The sequence below is a fragment of the Aethalodelphis obliquidens genome, unplaced genomic scaffold (assembly GCF_003676395.1).
Source record: "Aethalodelphis obliquidens isolate GAN/ISIS:26980383/991018 unplaced genomic scaffold, ASM367639v1 scaffold11, whole genome shotgun sequence".
NCBI lineage: Eukaryota > Metazoa > Chordata > Mammalia > Artiodactyla > Delphinidae > Aethalodelphis > Aethalodelphis obliquidens.
The window spans coordinates 40,440,647-40,463,541 of NW_020837955.1; the positions used below are offsets into that span (position 1 = coordinate 40,440,647).

General features: G+C 47.9%; 1 protein-coding gene across 2 annotated transcripts in view; it reads left to right on the top strand.

The window, feature by feature from the left end:
• DOCK1 (dedicator of cytokinesis 1) overlaps positions 1 to 22,895 on the top strand; it is a 542,215-nt gene that overhangs the window by 138,240 nt on the left and 381,080 nt on the right. For both annotated transcript variants that reach the window (XM_027112936.1, XM_027112937.1), the window contains exon 23: positions 1,795 to 1,903. In XM_027112936.1, coding sequence (XP_026968737.1) covers positions 1,795 to 1,903 — 109 coding nt within the window. The remainder of the gene's footprint in view (positions 1 to 1,794; positions 1,904 to 22,895) is intronic.

A 22,895-nucleotide genomic window follows, 5' to 3' on the forward strand; every position in this document is an offset into this window, starting at 1 on the left:
GTCCCCTGCATTGGCAGGTGGATTCTTAACCACTGTGCCACCAGGGCAGTCCCTGAATTCTTAATTTTAGATATTATATTTTTGTTTTAGAATTTTCATCTTTTTTTATACATTCATTCCTCTACTAGAATTTTTTACCTTCTGTTTTCTTCATCGCTCTATTTTCATATTTCCAGTTTTCTATTTTTTCCATCTTTTTTTTTTACAATATAATACATTTATTTTGACAGTCTTGATACAGAATGTACCTGCTCGCTAACTACAGAATCTTGATCACTTGTGGGTCTGTTTCTGTCGTCTCTGTTTAGATTGGGCCGCATGTGGTCTGGTGTTCTTCTGTGTTTAATAACTTTGTTTGAATACAGGACTGTGAATATGTAAAACTGTCAAAGCTCCAGATGAAGTGATCTTCTTCAAGAGAGGATTCATCCTTTTCTTTTCTAGGCAGAGAGAGTGAGACTGAACCTTTACACGACAGAGGCTGTATGGAGCCTTATATGGTTTTCCTCTGGTTGCCCAGGGTTTTCAACTGAGAGTCTGCTGTGTTACCTGGAGCCCCTCTCCCTGGCATTTTTCAGACTCTATTCTTTATCTCTGGAGACAGACAAACACTCCACTCTGCTTTATAGATGTTTTCATTTTGGTTTTCAGTCCCCTGTGCCGTGGAGCCTTAGGAACTGGCAGATATACTGGGAGCGGGCTGGGGGGGAATGGGGGAGAATGAATGAGTACATGCTAGAAGCCTCTGCAAGTATCTGCACCAGTCTGCCACCCTTGCGCCTTTTCACCTGCAAGCAGGAGTTCATGACTTCATAATGGTCATTGTTTGGCACACTGTTTATACAAACCCCTATTTGAAAACCCTTTACAAAACAGATACACTAGGTTGCAATGTCCCATTTTAGACAGAATTTGCTGCTTTACAGTGGAACTCATTTAAGACTACTTCTAGGGTAATTAATTATCACTTAGTTTACAAAATTTTCCATTGTACACAAGTTTTCAGGTATGGTATACTTTTAATTAGGCAGAAAACTAGTCTGTATTAATAAAACATCTGCGCTGCAGCATTTTAAAATGCAAATGTATTGCTTGTTAGTAACACAGCAGCTTGAAGTAACTGCTAATAAATAATTCATAGATGAAACTTATTTACAATTAGCAGCACGTATTTGCATACATGTAACCAGTATGCCACTTCCTTATTATCCATTTACTGAATATGATCCACATTTTGAATGTTTTCCCGGAACCACCAATTCTGTGATGGGAGAATTTGTATAGTGTCATTACTCTGAAATCAAGTAATTTTGAGTTTATGAGTATAGTATCATTTTCAGAAGGTTCTAAGATCATGTTAAACTTAGTTATCTTTGTGATTGTCAATTATGTGACATGGGTTTAAGAAACACTGGCAGGATATACACTGAAATATTAATGATGTGATCTCTGCGGGGTAGAATTCAAGCTGGATTTCTCCATCCTTCCTTCCTCTCTCCCTTCCTTACCCTCTCCCTCCTTCCCTCCCTTTTTATACATTTCTGCGTTTTTCAGATTTGTAGAATGTGTTGTGTTACAAGCCAAAAGGCAATGAATACAATGATTAAAATCAGCTTCCTCAGCGTGAAGGCCTGTCTCCCTCGCTGAGGGTCCAGGTTATAACCCAGGTCAGCTCCCATGTTCCCTGGATATCGAGGACGTTCCCTCACAGCAACTCTAATGTCTGTAGATGCAGGAGCACAAAGTGGCGATATGCCGTGTGCCAGGCCCACAGGTCTGTGTGTTCCTTTGCAGGCTGTACGAAAACAAAGGAGAGGCCGACTTCGTGGAGTCCTTGGTGCAGCTGTTCCGATCCATCAGCGACATGATGAGCGGCGTGTCAGACCAGACCGTCCGGGTGAAGGTAGGTCCTCGGGGCAGCGTCGACCACACTCAGGGCCCCGCTCTTAGAGGCAGGACTCCCTGCAGGCCGGGAAGAGCAGGGTCTGCGTGTCCTTCGAAGCCTGGACGTGAGCGGAAGGTTCAGGAGCGGCTTTGTAGTGACCATGGTCGCGGTCCCTGTAATGGGATTCTTTTTGCTTCCTCTGGAGGGGCTCTTCAATGCTGTCCTTGGTCTTTGCTTCTCTGCAAGGAGAGGTTCTCAGTTTCCATCATGGAAGGATGGGGAAGTGGATGAGGAGGATGTTTTCACGTCACTTGTCAGGGCGTCTCAGTATCTGAGCAGGTGTAGGAGGCTGAGTCTGTAGGTGCCCCAGGCACCCATCAGACCTCAGGCTGAGCTGTGCTGATAGTGATATATCTTGGTCCCTCCAGCGAGTCTGGAAGAGTGAGCGAGGGATCCAACCTTCCCGTGGTCCTGCTGTTCTCGCCACCTTATTATCTGTTCTCGCCCTGTGGTCCTTTGGGAGAACAGATGCCTGCGTCTCAGGTGGGGTCTGTGTGGTCTTCAGGACACGCCGGCGTGGAGGTGCCAGGAGGTGGGGCGTGGGGGGCGGGCCCAGGGAGTGGCCCAGGACCCGCACCCTTGCCAGCATCCCTGTCTGGCAGTTTCAGTGTGGCCGACGTACTGGAGAAGAAGCCGTGCGAGTAGTGTGTGCTGCCTGTGCTGATTCCTTCAAAGGACAAGAATCTTCCAAATGATTAACTTGCAGCTTTCACCCTGCTGCTCCTTGTAGCAGCCTCTGTACTTTCCTCTTTGAATGTTCTTTCACTGTAGCATTTCCCAGGAAACATCTTTATGGCTATTAAAAATATTGTGGGAAAGTGATTTCCCAGCTTTTAAGTCTGGGACAGAGATGTACGCGTGCTCAGATGTGTGTCACGGTTGCTGTGACCAGGGGAGCAGTGTCACTAAACGTGAACAGTCATGATGGCCCTTACATCTCGGAGGTGAAGCTGCTGTCTGGCAGAGCTGTGCCGTCCTCAGTATCACTTCTCAGTCTTCATGTGGAGCTGGTGATCCACGGAGAAAGCTGTGTGGCGTGTATTTTCAAGTTTGGGCTTAATTATTTTGGCAACTTATTGCCTAAAGCTGCCTTATTGTTTTGAGGTTAAAATTAACAATGTGTTTGGTACATTTACTACGAAATCCTCTGGCATTTCTGGAAAACAGACACAGGGAGTCTAAGAATAGATACAAATGACAGGAAGTTTTGAGCCCAGAAGTCCTTTTTGGTTTCTAAATATACTGTTAGATTATTAAATTTGATTGGGCTTGACTTGTGTCTGCCCACCTCCCTGGATGTCAAGGCATTTAGTAACTGCAGACTTGAAAGTCCTTCCTTCGGTGGGTGTTTTATCACGAGACACGGGTGAGTTCAGTGGCGTCTGTGCATTGGTGCAGACCTACATCTGCAGCACAGGTGACTGCGTTTTAGTTGAAACGTTGCCTCCTTGCTGCTGACTTCGTACTTTGTTCTTGCACAATAGGTGCTGCCTCGACTTCTGAAATTTAAGAATTCCCATCACGGGATCCTGTTTTTATGTTGTTTTAACTCTTTACGTTTTGCTCTGTGGAAATGGAAATACAATTGTGAGTCCTCTTACGTAGAGGAAATATGAAAAAGACTGGCATTTCTTAGGGGTTAACGTTGTTTCCCAAGGGTGGCCCTTGTCGGCTGTTTTGATCTTGGAGATGATGTCATTCGTGAGCAGGGGGTCAGCGCGCTCCATGCGTTCTTGGTGATGTTCAGCGTGACCTGCTAGACTTGTGGGGTGGGAGTGGCCGTTCTGAGCACCCCGCCGTCACCCTTCTCAGACTTGCAAGAACCACTTACACCCACCTTGTGGATCCAGGTCAGCATTTTATGCCTCAATGAAGGGAGAGGCAAGAGGAGTTTCCGATAATCATTAACTGCAGCATAGACACGGCATCCAGTTAGAATTTTCAGCAGCGCTGCCTTCCGCTGGACGTGGAGTTTGCAGCAGCGTCATCTAACTTAAGCAGGAGCGTACTTGGGTACGTCTTTGTCACATGGGAGAGGGAACCACGGTGAATGTGTGGGCGACGCTCTGCCAGGTGGCCTCAGGTCTCCTCCACTTCTAGATCCTGCTCTGGGGCCCCCGTGCGGTTCTAGAGACACACTCACCACTGTGCTGCTTTACGGTCCCTCAGTTAATGACCCCCGACCTCAGAGCCGCTGACAGGTCCTTAAAAAAATTCTTTATATGGTAAAGAACGTGAAAAATTACCACTTTAACCACTTTTAAGAGTATAGTTCTGTGACATGAAAGACATTCACGTGGGTGTGAAACCATCACCACCATCCGTCTCCGGAACCCTTTTCATCGCCCCAGACGGAAACTCGGTACCTGTTACACCGTAGCTGCCCCATCCTCCCCTCCTCCCAGCCCCTGAGAGCCACCGTGCTGCTGTCTGTCTCTATGAACTTGAGTATTCCAGGTTCCTCGTGTAAGTGGAATCATACTGTACGTGTCCTTTTGTGACTGCCTTCTTTTTTTTTTTTTTTTTTTTTTTTTGCAGTACGCGGGCCTCTCACTGTTGTGGCCTCTCCCGTCACGGAGCACAGGCTCCGGATGCGCAGGCTCAGCGGCCATGGCTCACGGGCCCAGCCGCTCCGTGGCACGTGGGATCCTCCCGGACCGGGGCACGAACCCGTGTCCCCTGCATCGGCAGGTGGACTCTCAGCCACTGCGCCACCAGGGAAGCCCGTGTCTGGCTTCTTTTACTTAGCATAATGTCCTCACGGTTCATCCGTGTTGTAGCAGGTGTCAGCATTTCCTTCCTTGCTGAGACAGAATAGTATCCCATTGCATGTATCTAACAAATTTTGTTATTCGTGCACCGTTTGATGGATGCTTGGGTCCTTTACACCTTTTGGCCTTTGTGAATGACGCTGCTGTGAAAGTAAGTACAAATAACGAGCTGTTCAAGCCCTGCTTTCACTTCTTTTGGGTCTGTACCAGATGTGGAATTGCTGGGCTGTATGTGTAATTTTTTGAGGAATTGCCATGTCATTTTCCACAGCACCCATACCATTTTATTTTTTATAAAAATTAAAGGAAAAAGATTTCTTGTTCCATTGATCTTAACAGTATTTCTGGCAGCTTCTCGAGCTTGAGACTCCTTACCCACCCCCTTCCACCTTTAGCAAATGCTGCTGGTTTGTCTGCTGTACTGAAAAGATCCTCTAATACCTGTCCAACATCACCTTTCCTTTCTCACTTCCTTCCGAAGAAGACGAGTCCATTCTACTACCTGAAACTAACCCTCCACCTGTGTTGAGTTCTCCCCTCCCTGCCCCTTCCTTTGGGGTCCTGATGGATCCCTCACCCTTTCCTCTCAGTCTGGAATCTTCTGTCTGCACAGTAGATTGCCCCTTTCACATGCCTACAGCCACCCCCAGACATCCTAAGCATTCAGCAGGTGCTTCGGGGAACCTTCTTGGCCATCACACTTCTCCGTGTCCTGCCCCACCATGAGCAGGTCCTTGTACCTGTGGCCAGCGCCGTCTGGTCCTGTTCTCTGCTCTACCCTGTGTGGTCACCGTCTGCCTCTCCCCCACGCATGACCCAGCGGCACTTCGCCTGCAGCATCTCCAAGCCAGACACGATCATCCTCTTCCATTGCCTTCTCTTCCTTTGCTCACCGTGGCCGTGCCTATCACGAGCCACTGTGTGTCTGGTGCGCAGTTACTCTTGATGAGATTATGGCAGAACCTCTCTTTACTCGCTACACCCTCAGTGCCATACCTGCCCTTCTTGTTCCCTAAAACTCACATCTGGCAGTAGACTTGTTTTTCTCAGGAAGCTGTGACGTTCTCCAGCTGCCTTGGAGAAATGGGTCAGATTCCAGGTTCTGCCATTCAGAATCTTCACAGTCCATCCAGCCAACTCTCCTGTAGCCTTTGATTCTTAGAGACACGAGTAGAGCCCCTCTGGACGCTCGGAAGCCACCCGGAGGGTTAATGCCGAAGGCTGATGGGAAGAAGCATGAGCTCCAGGGGCTGCCATGCATCGCTCACTTGCCGTTCTGAGTGCTTTATATTTTTCATCTTCTGTGACCCTCACAGTACTCCCGTTCCATAGGTGTGATCGTTGATTGTAGGTGAAGACACCTAGAGCTGTTAATGAACTTGCCCAAGGCCATGGGACCAGGCAGAGGGATCATTTAAGCCCACGTTGCCCAGATCCAGAGCCACATCCTTCCATTCAGTTCCCCCCAGAGAGGGTCATTGGGCACCAGCGATCCGATGGCTCAGAAACAGGGCCTGAAGTGGTTGTCCACATCGACGGACAGCAGCTCTGGATCAGATGCTTTGGGGCTGTAAAGACATCAGCTTCGTTCCCTGGGGAGCTTTTCATCGGAGTGGATATGTCCTGTGTTTTTTGGCATAAAGCAATTAAAAAACTTGGACGCTATGCCAGCAGAAATTGGCTGTGTCTAGAGGAGGTAAAGGCGGTTCCGTGGGGCTGGTCCTGAGGCTTCTTGGAGGATGGGTCTCGGTGATGGGCCCCCTGCATTGGCCACAGAGGCTTCTGTTTCTTCACCACTCGTGGATTGTAGTGCTAGATTTGGGGCACGTGGGGTTTTGCCATCAGAATTAACACAGGCGTTGACATTTTCACTCTGTTCCACAAATCTTACAACTCTGTGGGATGATCCTGGAAAAGACTACCCTGTGAACTAGGCATAACCTCCCTAGAAATTTCTAGAACTTTCTGTTGAGGGAAACATTGACCCTGATCCACAATAAAAAATGCATTGTTGGGCGTGTCTGTGTGTGTGTGTGTGTGTGTGTGTGTGAAGCTGAAAAGTCTTTCATGAAAACGTTCTAACCCTTTATTCCATGGGATGTACTCTGGCATTTTCTGTTCTATTCTGGTATCCTTTGGTCTATTCTGAACTAATGTATTTCACTAAAAAAAAAATTGCTGGTTGACAGGCACTAAATTTATTTCCTGAACAGCGAACGTATCTCAACCCACATTTGAAAAACACTGCTCTTTACCGTTCTTTCTATTTCTTCCACCCTCTTGTTCGGTTTAGTATGAAATATTATTAGTGTTCTGTGTGTCTTCCATTGTAAAGACACAGGTCCCTGGTGCTCAGTGAATTCCTCCACCAGAATGTGGATTGCACTGGGGTGAAGATTAATTGAATTCGAGGCTCCTGAGCTGCGATGGGCACACAGATGCGTGAGGCTTTGCCTTCCTTCCAGGGGGCTGCCCCTTGGGTGCCAGCTTCCCTGTGCTTGCCTTTCTGACCCCTGGTGGTGCCACGTCTGTCTGGCCTTCCCCGGGGAGAACTGTGTTGGAAATAAGCTATATGGTAATCACAGTAAATGCAGTTGTTGGGAGAGTTTTGCCCTCCAAGAAGCATGGTTTTCATTTCCTTAAATGTAAAATAACTAGCTAGTGGGAAGCAGCTGCATAGCACAGGGAGATCAGCTCGGTGCTTTGTGACCACCTAGAGGGGTGGGATAGGGAGGGTGGGAGGGAGGGAGACGCAAGAGGGAGGGGATATGGGGACATATGTATATGTATAGCTGATTCACTTTGTTATAAAGCAGAAACTAACACACCATGGTAAAGCAATGATACTCCAATAAAGATTTTAAAAAACAACAACAACAAAAAATAATACCTGGACTTGAACTATACTTACTTCTCTTCTATTTTATCTAAAATTCTTCCTTATCAGAAGCTTTGGCTGCTTTCCATTTCTCAGCTAGCTTCCACGGTCCTCACTGCTTCTCACAAATTTGTAAGTTTCGAATATTTTTGTCCTCTGGAAAAACTCTGAATGTTTTAGGGATGATGACAAAACAAGGATCGGAAATACTATGATTTCCTTGCAGATGAGAAAATCAGGTTTCACAGGTGACTGCTGACCTGCCCGGGGCCTTGGCTCTAGCAATAGCAGCTCCCACTTGACCCCTTCATCCTGGGCCCCAGCGTTCTCCACTTCATGTTCTGCGTTCGAGATTCCCATAAGGATGTGAAGTCTTATCAGCTCCCTTAAACAAAGCAGGGATTGATTGTGTCCTGGCCCTCAGTTTAAATGTAATATGTGATCTTTTTAGAAACGTGGAAAATGCCAAAAAGTCACTTCAGAAAAATAAGTCTCACTTGTCATCTCCCCCCCCATAAATTACAGTGTTAGCATCTTTGTCTTTATAATCGTAGGCTTTTCCTCCTGAGGCTATGATGATGCATGAGATTATATATATGATGTATACGTACAGATATTTGCATATGTATGTATGTGTGTTTATACATACCTGCTTATACAACTTTCCTTTTTCCCACATACATTTCCCTACATCCTTCAGTACTCTTGAAGAACACCTTTTTTAAGGTTATATCGCTTCATGGTTGTGTCGTAGCTTATTTAACCAGTTTTCTATGTTTGGGCACCAAGGTTGTTTGTAGTTTTCCTTTCCGTAAACAGTGCTTCAGTAACCTCCCTGGCCAACCCTTTCTCTGTGGCAAAGACCTGGTTCTGTCCGGTTAGCTGGGTGCATACAGATTACCAAATGCTCTGAAGGTCTGTGGAAGTTGTGAGCAGAGCTATCAGGACTTGCTCCCTGCCTGAGGAATCTGTGCACCTCCCATTTGGGCTGTTGTGTCCCACGTGATGGCCTGGCCTTGGTTTTCACTAGAACCCTGGTCCTGTCTGTGATTCCACTTCATCCTGTTCTTTGTGGGACTGAGCGACTTGACCACAGCGCTGGACGCCTAGGGAGCTGTTAGATCCTCAGAAGTCACCTGCTTACGTAACCTTGACGTCTCTTGGTACAGGATCAGTGGGTGAATCAAATAAGGAGACAAGAGCTCTGCTGAGTCCAGTTCCTTCAGCTCAGATGATTCTGGGCCCTGAGGAAGCAGGCCAGCGAGACGTGGGAACCATCATAGACTTGTATGTATTTTAAAGACATGGGTAGCATCAGAGCCAGGAAGGTACACTCAGAGCAAACAATAAAATATTTTCCTCACTTTTTTTTGAGGCTGGGGGCTGGTGGTTGTTGATTGTGTGGATTGATCCAGGATGCCGCAGATGCCAGTCAGGGCTTTGCTTGCAAAGTCTGTCATCATTCGTCCGAGATGGCTTGGATGGTGACTTTCCAGGTCACTTGTCCATTTGCGGGGAAGACTTTCTGAACCAGGATACTCAGCAGCTGAAGGCTGGCAGCTCAGGAGAAGACAGCCATGAAGGGAACGGCCACATTGGATTGAGAATCAGCAACGGGCCAGGCCTTCTGGAGAGTTCTCCTACTAACAGGGGGGAGAGGGTGGTCCCAGACTCCAGGGGCCGAGGGGACCGAGCCGTGCTTGGAAGTGACACCAGTCTCCTCGGACTGCTGCAACTAAATACCACAAACATGGCAGCTTGAAACAGAAATTTCTTCCTTCTGGGTGCTTGTCTTAGTTTGGGCTGCTGTCACAGAATATCGTAGACTGGGTGGCTTATGAACAACAGAAATGTATTCCTCACGTTTCTGGGGCCTGGAAGTCCAAGATGAGGGTGCCGTCAGGGCAGTTCGGGTGAGAGCCTTCCTCTGCATTGCCCACAGCTGACTTCTTTCATCCTTACGTGGTGGATAACAGAGACATGAAGCAAGCTCTCTTGTGACCCTTATAAGGGCACTAATCACATGATGAGGACCCTACCCTTCTGACCTCACCTAATGCGACTCACCTGGGGGTCTTGTGGAAATGCAGATTCCCCCTCGGTAATTCCAGGGAGGGGCCGAGGGTTTTCATTTCCGGTCATCACCCAGTGAGCGCAGCTGATGTTGGTCCCTGGTCACACTTTGAGGTGGGTGTGGTTGGATCTCACCTGTGCAGTGAGTGTCCTGGCTGCCCTGGAGGCTAGGGGACGTAGGAGTCCAGGCAGGTGCAGTTGTTCCCCTCGGGGCTGGCTTCACCTGCGCCCCCAGCGCTCCGCTGCCCGATGTTCTGGACTATTCTGATTTCACAAGTTTTCCTTATGCGTAGATGATAAGACACTTGCAAGTGAAGTCATGACTCGCATCAAAAAAGAAGAAGCAGGACTTCCCTGGTGGCGCAGTGGTTGAGAGTCCGCCTGCCGATGCAGGGGACACGGGTTCGCGCCCCGGTCTGGGAGGATCCCACATGCCGCGGAGCGGCTGGGCCCGTGAGCCATGGCCACTGAGCCTGCGCGTCCGGAGCCTGTGCTCCGCAACGGGAGAGGCCACAACAGTGAGAGGCCCGTGTACCGCAAAAAAAAAAAAAAAAAAAAGTTGAAGAAAACATTCTTGGTCGTTTGCTTGGTAAACCTTTGGCTCAAAATGCTTCCAATTTGAACTCACCCAACACTGGGGCTTCCAGCTTCCCCCAGTGTATAATGTGGAGAGCATTCGCCCAGTGTTGGATTTCTGGAATCTCTCTTCTGGCCAGAGTTCCTTGCAGGGGAGTTGCACAGTCTTCTCAGCTGTAGCCCCAGGACACTTGAGATACCACCCATGTGGGCAGACTTTGTCTGGAGCTGTCTGGATGGAGACACTTGTTTCCTGACCACCTCCCTGCCCCCATTTGTAGTGGACAGGACTTTGCAACAGCAGCAGAAATGCAGCCTTAGCGGAAAGCAAAATCATTTCTGTTCTCCACTCTCCTTCAGCAAGCCAACCGTTTGTGTTGGTTTTCTACCCAAGTTACGGTGCACGTGCGTGAGAATTTTTATAGTTACAACCTAGATAAGGTTCGCTTTGCTCCCTTTTTATCATTATATCATGAGTGCCTTTCCACATTAATGAGTAGTTGTAGTTGTAACGGCTCTGTGCCAGTTCAGAGCACGTGCCTGCATTGATGTGCGTTCGTTTGCTTAATCAAATGATTTTTCATCATTAATTTTTCCATTGTTGAGTACTAGGATTTTTGCTTTTAGCATTTTAAGCCTGCAGTGAATGATTTCATTGAGAAGTAGTTGGTGGCATTGATCTTCCCTTTAATTTTGTGGTGGGTTTCCTCCATGTTCTTTTTTTTTTTTTTTTTCTTTTGCAGTACGCGGGCCTCTCACTGTTGCGGCCTCTCCCGTTGCGGAGCACAGGCTCCGGACGTGCAGGCCCAGCGGCCATGGCTCACAGGCCCAGCCGCTCCACGGCATGTGGGATCTTCCCGGACCGGGGCAGGAACCCGCGTCCCCTGCATCGGCAGGCGGACTCCCAACCACTGCGCCACCAGAGAGGCCCTCCTCCGTGTTCTTTACCCTCATGTGCCTGTTTGTGTTGGAGGACAAGGCTTGAATTTGGGACCGCAGGATGTCAGGCCTTTCCTAGCCACCTTGCCTGTCCTGCCCCCTGCAGTGATGCTCTCTAGTGGAAAAGCACTCCTCTCAGGCACCTGGAGGGATTGCCTTTTCCTGGCCCCTGACCTTGGCCTTCAGGGGTCTCTCCCCAGCTCCCCTTCCTTATCCAAGCCTTCTGCCCACCTCTTCCACCAGGCAAGGTGCCCCCCAGCCCTTTTCTCCTTCCTCCATCACAGTCAGGATTTATTCAGTGCTCTGTGAAACTGAGCAGGTCTCATGGATGGCCTTATGCCTAGCCCCTCATTGTTCATTTATTGGCTCATTTGTTTTAAAATTTCATTTACTAATATGTTCATTCTGTGAGCCAGGCACTGTGCCAGGTGCTGGTGACACACATGTAATACAGATGTGGGCTCTGTTCTCATGGTGATTACATTTAAGTCAGCGAGACAGGTATTAATCGAATCACCATACCCACACATGTATAGTTGTACGATTTCAAGCAAACCATAGACATAAATCTCTAATTTTAGATTGTAAAAGGTCCTTTTGAGGAAAGTAAGGGATAGGATGACCAGAGATATCAGGGGATGGGAAAGAGTTGGGGGGTTCAAGGAAGGTTTCAAGGAGGAGTTAGGTGAAGAAAGCATGAGGTGGGGCAAGTTCCAGGTAGAGGCCAGTAGACAGGAGGGTATTTGCTGCTTTCAAGGACTGGCCACAAGATCAGTGGTTGTGGCGGGATGGGGTGGGCAGTGAGCCAGCGAGGGCTGGGGGGAGAGGATGGAGAGGCGGAGGGGCGCTTGGGGCAGAGCCCTGTGGTCCTGCTCAGGATCCGTGGGTGCCCCTGGAACGGGCATGGTCACGTCAGACGTGGCTTCTCAGAGGGTCATCTGGCTGCTGTCTGCACAATGGGCTGGAGCAGTTAAGAGAGGATGCGGTGGGGTGAGAGGCTGTCATGAAGTCCAGGTAAGAGACCATGGGGCTGGGGCTAGAGCAGGCTTCTTTCGTTCAGCACTACTGACATTTGGGGCCCATCCTTCTTGGTTGTGGGGCTGTCTTGTGCACTACAGATGTTTAGCAGAATCCCTGGCCTCTACACGCTAGATGCATTCCCTAGCGTGACAACCAATAATGTGTCCAGATGTTGCTCAGTGTCTCCTGGGATTGAGGTGGGGGCAGAATTGCCCCTGGTTGAGACATTGGGCTCCAGTATTGGTGATGAGTTTTGAGAAGGAGGAAGAGACTTGCTGGTATAATTTATGGACTGCGGTGGTGGCTCCCATGTGGGAGATGAGGAAGAGGCAGGGTGGTTTCATCACCTCCCAAATCGTTGGCTTAAGCCACTGCATGATGGAGAGACATCTTAAGAAGCGGGTGAAGGGACTTCCCTGCTGGCACAGTGATTAAGAATCCGCCTGCCAATGCAGGGGACATGGGTTCAGTCCCTGGTCCGGGAAGATCCCACATGCGGCAGAGCAACTAAACCCATGTGCCACAACTACTGAGCCTGCGCTCTAGAGCCCGCGAGCTACAACTACTGAGCCCGTGTACCACAACTACTGAGCCCGCACGCCTAGAGGCCGTGCTCAGCAACAGGAGAAGCCACCGCAATGAGAAGCCTGCGTACCGCAACAAAGAGTAGCCCCCGCTCGCCGTAACTAGAGAAAGCCTGCACGCAGCAACAAATACCCAACGCAGCCAAAAATAAATAAATTAATTAAATTATTAAAAAAAATAAAGAAGCGGCTGATGATTCTAGAATATTTGGACATTGAGGGTGGGCTGCTTCTGAGACCCTGCTTAAAAGTTATCTCTTTCTGAGAACTGCTGTGCTAGTAACTCTGCTTCACTCCATCACGGGAAACATGTTCCTGTGCAGCCGTAGTGTGCTGAAAACGTCCTTATTTACATGCATTTTGGGTATCTACCTGACATTTCTAACTACATGACCATCGTTTAGGACTGGGCTCTCATTTTCCGGTTCCCTTTAGACAGCGTCCAGTTTCCACCCCTTGTCTGGTGTCTACTCAGTGGTGCTGCTGGCTGGGTGGCTGGAGGTGTCTACACAGATACAGTGCTTGTTGCTATTGGATGCTTGGTTACGTTACATAATACAGTGGAGGAAAGTACCCAACCCAGACTCCTATATGGTTTGGAGAGAGCTTATCCGCTGCTTTTGTCCAGGTGGATTAGGGAGCCTGAGATCACCCTAAGGCCTTCTGTTTGTGCAGCTCTCTCACTCAGCAGAACCTTTCAGGGCACCTTCCTGTGATCCTCCCAGCGCTGCCATGGCACCCCGTTCAAAGTAATAATGAGAAAGCATGCAGAAGGGAGGGGCAGGAAACACGATCATGTAAAGTCGGTGAGTTTAGTAGCAGAGTCATCGATGGAGACATTTAGAACCCACATCCACTGGCTCTTCTCTGCAATCTTCAAATTGCAGCTGCCCCTTGGAGCGCCTTCCAAGATTTTGTTCTAGGAAAGATGAGGGGGTTTAGAACAGAGTCTAAAGCAGTCTGACTCATCTAAAGCAGGGTCTCCCAGGTGAACTGAAGGCACAGGGTCTGCAAAGGTCATGTGCACTTTGCTTGTGGAGTGCTCCTTATAAGCGCATGTGCCTGTAGGTTCTTTTTGTATTGTGAGTTTCTGTGGATTGAGGCTTCTTTTGATTGCAAATGACGTAAACCTCAAACAAGAGCTAAATAAATGGCAAGATATTCCAGTGTATGGGTAAGAATACTCACTACTGTTAAGATGTCAGATCTTTCCAACTTGATCTATAGGTGCAATGCCATCCCAAGTCAAAGTCCTAGCAAGTTACTGTGTCACTGTTGACAAAAGTGACATGAAGAGGGCAGAAGACCCAGAATATTCCACCCCATACTGAAGGAGAACAGCATCAGAGGACCGACACTCCTCGACTTCTGGGCTCTCTGCAAAGCTCCAGTAATCTAAATGCATAAACCCAACGCACATTCACTTCCGAAAGAAGGAAAGTAACTGATTCTTGTCGCTGGGGAGGCCAAGGCGTTAGTCATGACTGTGCCCAGGGGTTGAAAGAGATCCTTGCTCTCGGCTCAGTACTTTCTTCTCTGCTTGAGGGAAGAATGGCCACCACTAGTCAGAGGCTTGTAGTTTTCTTACTATTTGTAATCCTAGAGGACCCAGAATGACTGTCTAGCTTTTCAAGGCCAAAACCATCCACAGAAAGAGCCCTCATTAACCTTCTTCCTGTAAAGGAAGGGACCATCCCTGAAAGGAAAAGACAAGGAAGTTGAAAAGAGCAATGGGGGCTTCCTGCTGCAGAGAGTAGAGAGAGAGGGGTAAAGGCGGCCAGTAGGGGGGCTGACATTAAGCTTATAGCTTACACTGTAAACCTGAGAATCCTGGGCCAGGCAGAAGAGTTTTGACGAGAATCTGAGCAGCATTATTCTCCATGAGCTGTGAATGTGACACTTTTATAATTCAAGTAGAATTATTTTCCCCTTGGGAAATCCTATGCATTCAATATGGTACATTGAATTAGGGGAAAGGTAAAGGAAAGAAAAGGCCATAAAAGGCGTATCTTGTTACAGTAAAGCAGCTTTTATTCTTGCCTGTGCAATCTTTAGATACAGTGATTGATTCTTAGAGTTACTCATATTGTTTTTGAAACGTAAATTGTCTCCTCTCTAGTTTAATGATTAGGGAAGAACAACAGCCCTCACTGTCTGGTTAAATAAACGTAACTAAAGTGTAATTAATTTTTGAAAACGAGATTTTCATAGAAAATCTCAGGAAATACACGCTGTGACATTACACATTTTATATGGTCACCGCTCAAGATTAAGTACAAAGGTGATATGACTGAGAAATTAGGTGACCGCCAAGTCTGTCCTTTGTTTTTCTTTTAAACGATTCATTTTAAGATGGAAAAAAAGTACTATTCCTGCTGCCATTGGTCAGGCTGATCATCTTGTTAGTTCCTGGTAGGTCATGACTCCGCTGATGGGTTCCCATCAATGCGTCCTTAAGGGGAGCAGCTTCGTGGATCCATTACCCTTGGCCATCACCTTGCTGATTTGCATGGTCTACCAGTTGGCCCCTTCTCCTTTCTCCTGCCTTATTTTTCTGGACCTGAAGATAAGCCACTGGTTGCAGTATGTCGGAGGGCCCCAGGTTATATGATTTATTTACTGTAATTTGCCCTCTGGGTCTGTTTCGGATGTGAGTGTCAGGCACTTACCCCTTATAGTTTCCCAGCTTCCTACAATTTCCTCTGCAGCCAGAGGTACCCCTGGGGCAGCGGGCAGCTCTGTGTGGCAGCGAGCTGGGGTGGGAGCTGAGTGTTCTTTGTGCTTCATTATTAAAACTTTGCCTAGCGCAGAATCTTGAGCTAACAGAAGCTATAGGACTATTTTTAAATGAAATTTTCATTTCTTTGTTTTGATTGCTTCTCAAAGACAGGTAACAAAAAAGAGTAAAGTACCATAAAATAACACACCTCAATCTACCACTGAGAGGTTACTCACTGTCAGCCCTTTGGTCATGATTGTGTCTGAATTCTTTCTGTTTCTGCATGGATTATACATGTGATTTCCAATAAGCCGGTGATAAATACTTGGCCGGCGCTGTCCCCTGCTTTGTTTTCCGGCAAAGCATGTATGAACTTCTTTCTACAGAATAGATACCTTCCTGTTGACACAGAGAGACTTGCTGCTTGGACCAAATCAGGATTCAATGAAATGCGGATAAATTCAGAACTACTTGACAGTACATGACACAAAAAAGCTCAGTCAAAATGATCAGCAGTCAGAGGGCTTCCCGGGTGGCGCAGCGGTTGAGGGTCCGCCTGCCGATGCAGGGGACGCGGGCTTGTGCCCCGGTCCGGGAGGATCCCACATGCCGCGGAGCGGCTGGGCCCGTGAGCCATGGCCGCTGAGCCTGCGCGTCCGGAAGGGCATCCCCTGGTGGCGCAGTGGTTGGGAGTCTGCATGCCGATGCAGGGGACATGGGTTCGTGCCCCGGTCTGGGAAGATCCCACATGCCGCGCGGAGCGGCTGGGCCCGTGAACCATGGCCGCTGAGCCTGCGCGTCCGGAGCCTGTGCTCCACAACGGGAGAGGCCGCAACAGCGAGAGGCCCGCGTACCGCAAAAAAAAAAAAAGAAAAAGAAAAAGAAAAAGATTAGCAGTCATAATTAAGGAAAAGCGAAGAACCAGAAAGCAGGGGTCTCAGTGTAAACCTCAGTGGGAACCTTGGAGTTCAAGGCCTCAGGCAGCGTCAGTGCTGATGGTCTGGGGAGGGTCTGCAGGTGTGCTTCTGTGGCCCTGGGGCAGCCCTGGTTCTCCGTAATGCACCTGAGGCCTGTGACGTCCTTTCCGTTCCTCCTGGTTCTCTTCTTGCTGCGAGGGACGGGCCTGCCTCTTGTGCCTGTTCCACCTGCGCTGGCCTATCCCGGTGGGCCTCGGCCCTGCCCACAGCCACGCAGCGCCGCCCACTGCCCCTGAGCAGCCTTCCTCCAGCGCCCGCCCCTTCCTTCGTTCTTCCCGGGGGCCATGTCCATGTTGGGATCGCGCCTGCTTGTTTCTCTGTGGGCACGGGACTTCTTCAGTGACTCCGACATCTTCCTCCCCACCTTGCCTGGAGTTTCGCCGCGTTTTGCAGGCTTCCACGGATGGAGGAGAGTAGGTGCCAGTAGCCTGTGTGTCCACAGTGAGGAGGGACCTGGTGCCTCTGTGGGAGTGGCCAGGTGGATTATTCTTGTGGGAAAAAATGTTGCGGTAACTTAAACATCTGTGTGGTGTTTGCCTGACGTTTATTACATTCTTACCGAGGAAACAACCTTAAGCGCGTCTCCAGGTCTGCTTTAGATGTTGAGATCTTCATGATGTTACTGTCAGATGCAGTAGTTTAATATATATGCACTTTTAACACGTATGCAGAGGTGGTGTGGATGGGATCACTTGGCCTTATAGCTTGTTAAATGCTCATTTGGTGCCAGCTGTGGACTCATCCTGGCCCAAGGACACCAGGAATACACAGAGGAAGGTGCAGCCTTCTGTCTGCAGGACAGGAAAGCAGGTATCTAGTCCGCAAAATAGGTAACGGATGAGGTGGTGCATTATTGCATCGTTGGGCATCCAGATGGGAGACTGCAGGCCAAACAAGGACCCAGAGAAAGTGGAGGTGGCCTGAGATCACCAGATAAGGCATGGTGGGGACAGATAGGGCTGGCTCTGAGCTTTAAGGGTTGGTGGGAGTAGAGATAAGCAAACATTCCAGGGAAGGGGCAGAAGGTTGGGGATGGGACGGAGAAGGAAAAGAAGGAGAGAGTGGAGATGGCGGGAATGGGTTGGTTTTGTGAGAAGACTGCATCTCAGGGGCTGTAGTGGCCAGATGCATCAGGAACAGGGAGGCAGGCAGCCTTGGTCCGACCCCAGGGCCTCAGAGCTGAGAAGAGGAATGCGGTCCTGTTCTGTTCATCAGGTAGTAGTAATCTCTGAGATTCTGAACTGACCCCCTGAAAATTGGCATATAGGTTTGGTTTTTGATCTAAAATTACATTTTTAGAAAAGGACAGGATCTCCCAAGGGAGTAAAAAATGGACTTTCCCCCCAGGGGTCTCTCAGTATGAAAATTACATTAGAGAATTCTTTGTTAGTTCTTTTATTTGTGTCACGGGATACCTTTTTTCATTTGTATTTTTAAATAAAACGTGTTTTTAGTGGAAAAAAAGTTTTCCTGGAATCTTGCAAGTCCCCTCTCCGAGCTTTGTGGCTGTCATTGGGAGCTCTCCCAGGGATGGTGACCTTCCATCCAGGGAAGCCGCTGGGGGTATGGGGGAGTGGCCCCTGTCTCTCCTCCTCGAGCTTCGCTCAGCTGGAGAGGTGATGTCTTGCGTATGTGGAATATATTTATAGAAAATCATGACCATTTTCCAAGTGTGTCAGTCATATTTGCTAGAGGATGGGACGTGTCCTGAGTCGTCATCTGACGTGAAGGTGGCCCCGGGCCCCACCTTCTGTGCTTCATGGCTCTCCGTCTGTAACCCTTGCAGCTTTTCAGGCTGCCCTGTGGGCTTTTCGGTCACCTCATGTGCCAGCAGCTTCCACGCCAGCAAGCCTTTTCCTCTGTGGGACTGAAAGAATGCTGCATTAGGGGCTGGGAGGCACTATCTCACCCAGAAAGCGGGCAGAAGCTGTGTTATTGGGGCAGGAAGATTTAGATTATTTCTCATGTATTACAACTGCATCCACTGTCTGTGTGTGAGCGTGTACATAAAATAGCTCCTTTACCCTTTTATTTTCAACCTTTCTTTGTTCTTATATTGAAGGACAGCGACTGGTATTGTTTTTCCTCAGTCTGAAACCTTTGTCTTTTATTTGGGATATTTAATCTACTGATTCTTTTTTTTTTTGGTTTTGTTTACAATACCTATATCAAAAAACTGAATTTTAAATTGAGGTATAATTCATATACATTGAAATGCACAAATGTGATATGTCCAGCTTATACTCTGTTTTGAGAAATGATTGCATCATGTAACTCACACCTCCATCAAAATAAAGAACATTCCCATCACCAGTTCTGTACATTGGGTGTATTGACTGGTGATATTGGGTGCATTTCTTCTATTTTCCTCTCTGGAATCTGAGCCTCTCAATCCCAGTTGCCTCAGCAGCTCTGGTTCCTTCAAAACGAAACTTTTTACTCCACTGAGTTTTCTTGTTCCCATCAGTAAAATAAAGGAAATGGTTTAGACTGTGTTCTGAGGTTGCCCCTGCATTTACACACTGTGATCCTCTCTCTAGAAACGGTCACCTCTTTAAAATAAACTCCTCTTTAAAATAAACAATGAGCATCAAAGAAATCTTTGCACAGGCTGAAAAGGTCAAAATGCCATCATTGGCTTGCATTGGGAAATCATTTCTTTTAAGTGTGTACAGAGATGGAATGTTTAAAAGAAGCCGGTTGAGTGTGTAATGCAGTAGTCAGTCCTTTAGAAGTGCTTCATCTTTATATTTTAAACAAATCGTAACTCCCCAAATTGCTATGCCAGTTGTGTGATATTTAAAATCTTTTACCAACTCATTTTTTTTTTCTTTTTGACCCTATGTTAAATTCAGTGGAGCACAGTCTCATTCACACCCCACTTATGCATAATTTGGGCTAATTAATGTAGTGGCTGGGCTGCCATTCACGTTTCCAGCTAGGAAAATGAAGCTTTGCCAGATGAATCCATGCTGTGAGCAGGATGAAGTCATTGATGGCGTGCGTATACCTCCTCAGAGAGTAGAATCTTTTTAGGTACCGCATATGCATCAGTACTCCTCAGCCCTCCTTTCCACCAGATTTCTACCAAGGAGCTGAGAAGTGATGAATTCCAGGTCCCCCTCCAGCTCTGAAATTCTGAGTTCTTGCCGATATCATGCTGACCTGGGTTGTTAATTTCCTTTGAAAACTTGAAAGTAATAGCATTTCATTTTTTTGAAAAGTTATCCTTCTTACCTCAGACTTTTTACTAATCTCTGTGCCCCCTGCTTCCCACCCTTACCCCCACTGCCCTCCAGTCCAGGGTTTGATTGATATTTGCTTTTGTATTGTAAGGACTAGTTAATGTCTAACCGTCCTGAGGTTTCCTTCCCTGCAGTTGCATTCCACTGGATGTGGAAAATCGCATCATCTGGCGTGCTGGGGGTTGGGTGGTCACGGTCCTCCGGGTTTTCTGGGCCCGCTGGCCCATGCGTCTCACAGAGTTGAACATGCATATCCTTGCTGGAAGGAGGCCTGAGTAGATTCTGTGTCACAGTTCACACTGAGTCTGTGTCTACCAACCTGTCTTCAATGCTAGGCTATTACAAATTGGTTTTATTTATTCTGTGTTTGAATTTGGACTTTCCTACCCAATAATTTAATATTTTAAAAAATGACAACTTTGGTCTCTTATTTGTCATGAGTGAGGATAGAGTTAGCCAGCCTGCAATTTGCCACTCTCCTCTCTCGCCCTCCCAGCGTCTACTCATTAGCTCATAATTGTTTTCATAACCTTCTCGGAGTCTGGTGTGATCTCACTCTCAACCCTTTGTGACCCCCCCGCCCCCAAGGTAGTTAAGTGGGATTTTGCTCTCTCTATGAATTATACATGTCATCTCTATTTGAAATGTTCCTGAACCCATGATGCTGTATTTTGGCAAAATAAATACTACTTGCAGAGAATTTAAAACCCATCCATTTATATTTCCATTTATTAGGAGATATAATGATCTTATGAATCATGTAACTGTCAACTGATGTTCACCTTCTTGGAAGAAGTGGCTGCTGGCATTTCTGCAGTCTGTATATGTGACAGTTCCTGCTCACTGATTTGCACTTGTGCAGACCCTAAGCGTGGGCATTGTTGTTCATTTTGAGACTTCCTGCCTTGATGGGCAGTTAATGACCTTTCACACTGCTTCTGTGGCCCCAGGTCTGAGAAGGGATGTGTCCCCTGGACGCTCTCCCTACAACAGACCAAACCCAAGGGTCAGCATGGTTCTTGTCTTTCCTGTCTTCACTCTTCTTTCGTCTGCTTCCGTCTCTCTTCCGGTGCTCTCTGTGCTGTTCCATGGTCGCTACCTCTCCAGGGAGAGCACCTCCAATAGCCCTGTGGCCTGAGTCTAAGGCTGGAAGGAAATCCCTGTGTCCTGGCTCAGAATTTCAGGCCATCTCTGTGGTTCTCCTGCCCTGGACAAGCAGAATCGTGGACCCTTGCGAGTTCTTTTTATTTTATTTTATTTAAAAAAACAGTTATAAGTTTATTTATTTAATTATGGCTGCACTGGGTCTTCGTTGCTGCGTGCGGGCTTTCTTTAGTTGCAGCGACTGGGAGCTACTCTTCGATGCGGTGCACGGGCTTCTCATTGTGGTGTCTTCTCTTTGTTGCGGGACACAGCCTCTCGGTGCATGGGCTGCAGTAGTTGTGGCATGCGGGCTCAGTAGTTGTGGCTCGCGGCCTCTAGAGCGCAGGCTTAGAAGTTGTGGCGCACAGGCTTAGTTGCTCCATGGCATGTGGGATCTTCCCGGACCAGGGCTCTAACCCGTGTCCCCTGCATTGGCAGGAGGATTCTTAACCACTGCACCACCAGGGAAGTCCTGAGAGTTCTTTTTAAAATCACTTTTATTGAGGTATAATTTACATCTTACAAATGCAATCCTTTTGAGTGTACGGCTTGAAGAGTTCTGAAAATGTACCCACCATCTCATCCTGTTACAATCCAGAGATAGAATATTTCATCACCTCTTTGTGAGCTTCTTTTGCCAGCCCCTCGACGCTTATACGTATGCTGGTTCTTCACAGGAGAGCAGTTGCACCCAAAGACTGAGAAGAAGAGCCCTGATCTCTTTTCCTTTGGCTTCTACTGTGATTTTTCTCTAAGCTACAGTTTTTTAAAATATTTTAATTCCTCTTTTCCCTTTGTCACTGTGAGAGGCTGCTGACACCTCAGGCCAGTGAAGGATAATTGTAGTAATGAGGAGAAGTTTCCCCACCAGGTATCATTTCCTCACCTTGGACACAAGAGTCTTCTTTCTCCCAGTCATTTTTTGCTTCTTCAGTACGTGGAAATGTTAAGTCATGCCCAGTCCCTGTAGGCCCAGGGAGTTGGTGTCTGCCCAGGTCTGGCATGCAATGGATGGGGCAGATAGAGGCTTAAGTGGGAGAACAAAAGGTGACACCGGCTGTGTGGAAGGAGCCGGAACATGCCCTGGGCATCTGTCCCCCCCAGCCCCTGCAGTCTGCTCCTGATGGGCTCCAAGCCCTTGTCAGCCTTACTCCTTGCTGCTCCCTCTTCGTCTAGACCCCAAACAGGACTGCTCACTTCCTGGCCATGCTGGTGCTTTTGCCTGTCTCTGAGTCTTTGCATGCAGAGATCTCTCTCCCTGGAATGCAGGCTCCCCTCATCTCTCCCCCGGGACCTGCCAGTCAGCTTCTGAAACCCAGTGCTGAAGCTGCTGGTATCAGTTTGTCCTGGCCTCCTGTGCTTCGAGCAGGTGCCTCCCAGCGTCCTCTGCAGGACTCCACATTTTTATTAAATGACGGCAAGCAGGTGTGTTGGCGATTGTCGCTTGCATATTCTGCTTCTCCCACAGATCAAGACTCTCTTCCGTTGAGCACCTGGCCTGGCACCTTACAAACGCATGAACTGCAGATTAGAAAATTACTCTGAAAACACACCTGCTGTTGGCATCCAAGGAGCTGTAAAACACCTGGTGCCGTTGCTTTCCAGGACACCTCCAGGCGGGCTGAGCATCCCTGGTTCTGCGGCGGTACCTCCTTGTCGCGTGGCTGGGGAGTGTGCCCTGTTCCTGCATCTCACCTCTTGCTGTCTCCTTTGGTGTCGATTCCTGACCTGACTGCTTTGATATGAGAAACCCTTTGGCTATTACCGAAGGAGCTCATCATACGATTAACACGCTAACTGAACTTCATAGTGAGGCAGTCTGCTTCCTGTTGATAGGTAATAAAACAGAGTAGAGTAATTTGAATTCTTTATAATGGATATGGTTATAAATGATTTCCCTATTTACTCATATAGAAGGCTAAATGGAAGATGATTAGTGAGTCCTCTTTTCTGTTTTTCCTAAGGTGATTTCTTAATCTTCCAAACAAATTCCCCTGATACACAGAAGAAAAAGAATAAGCCCAT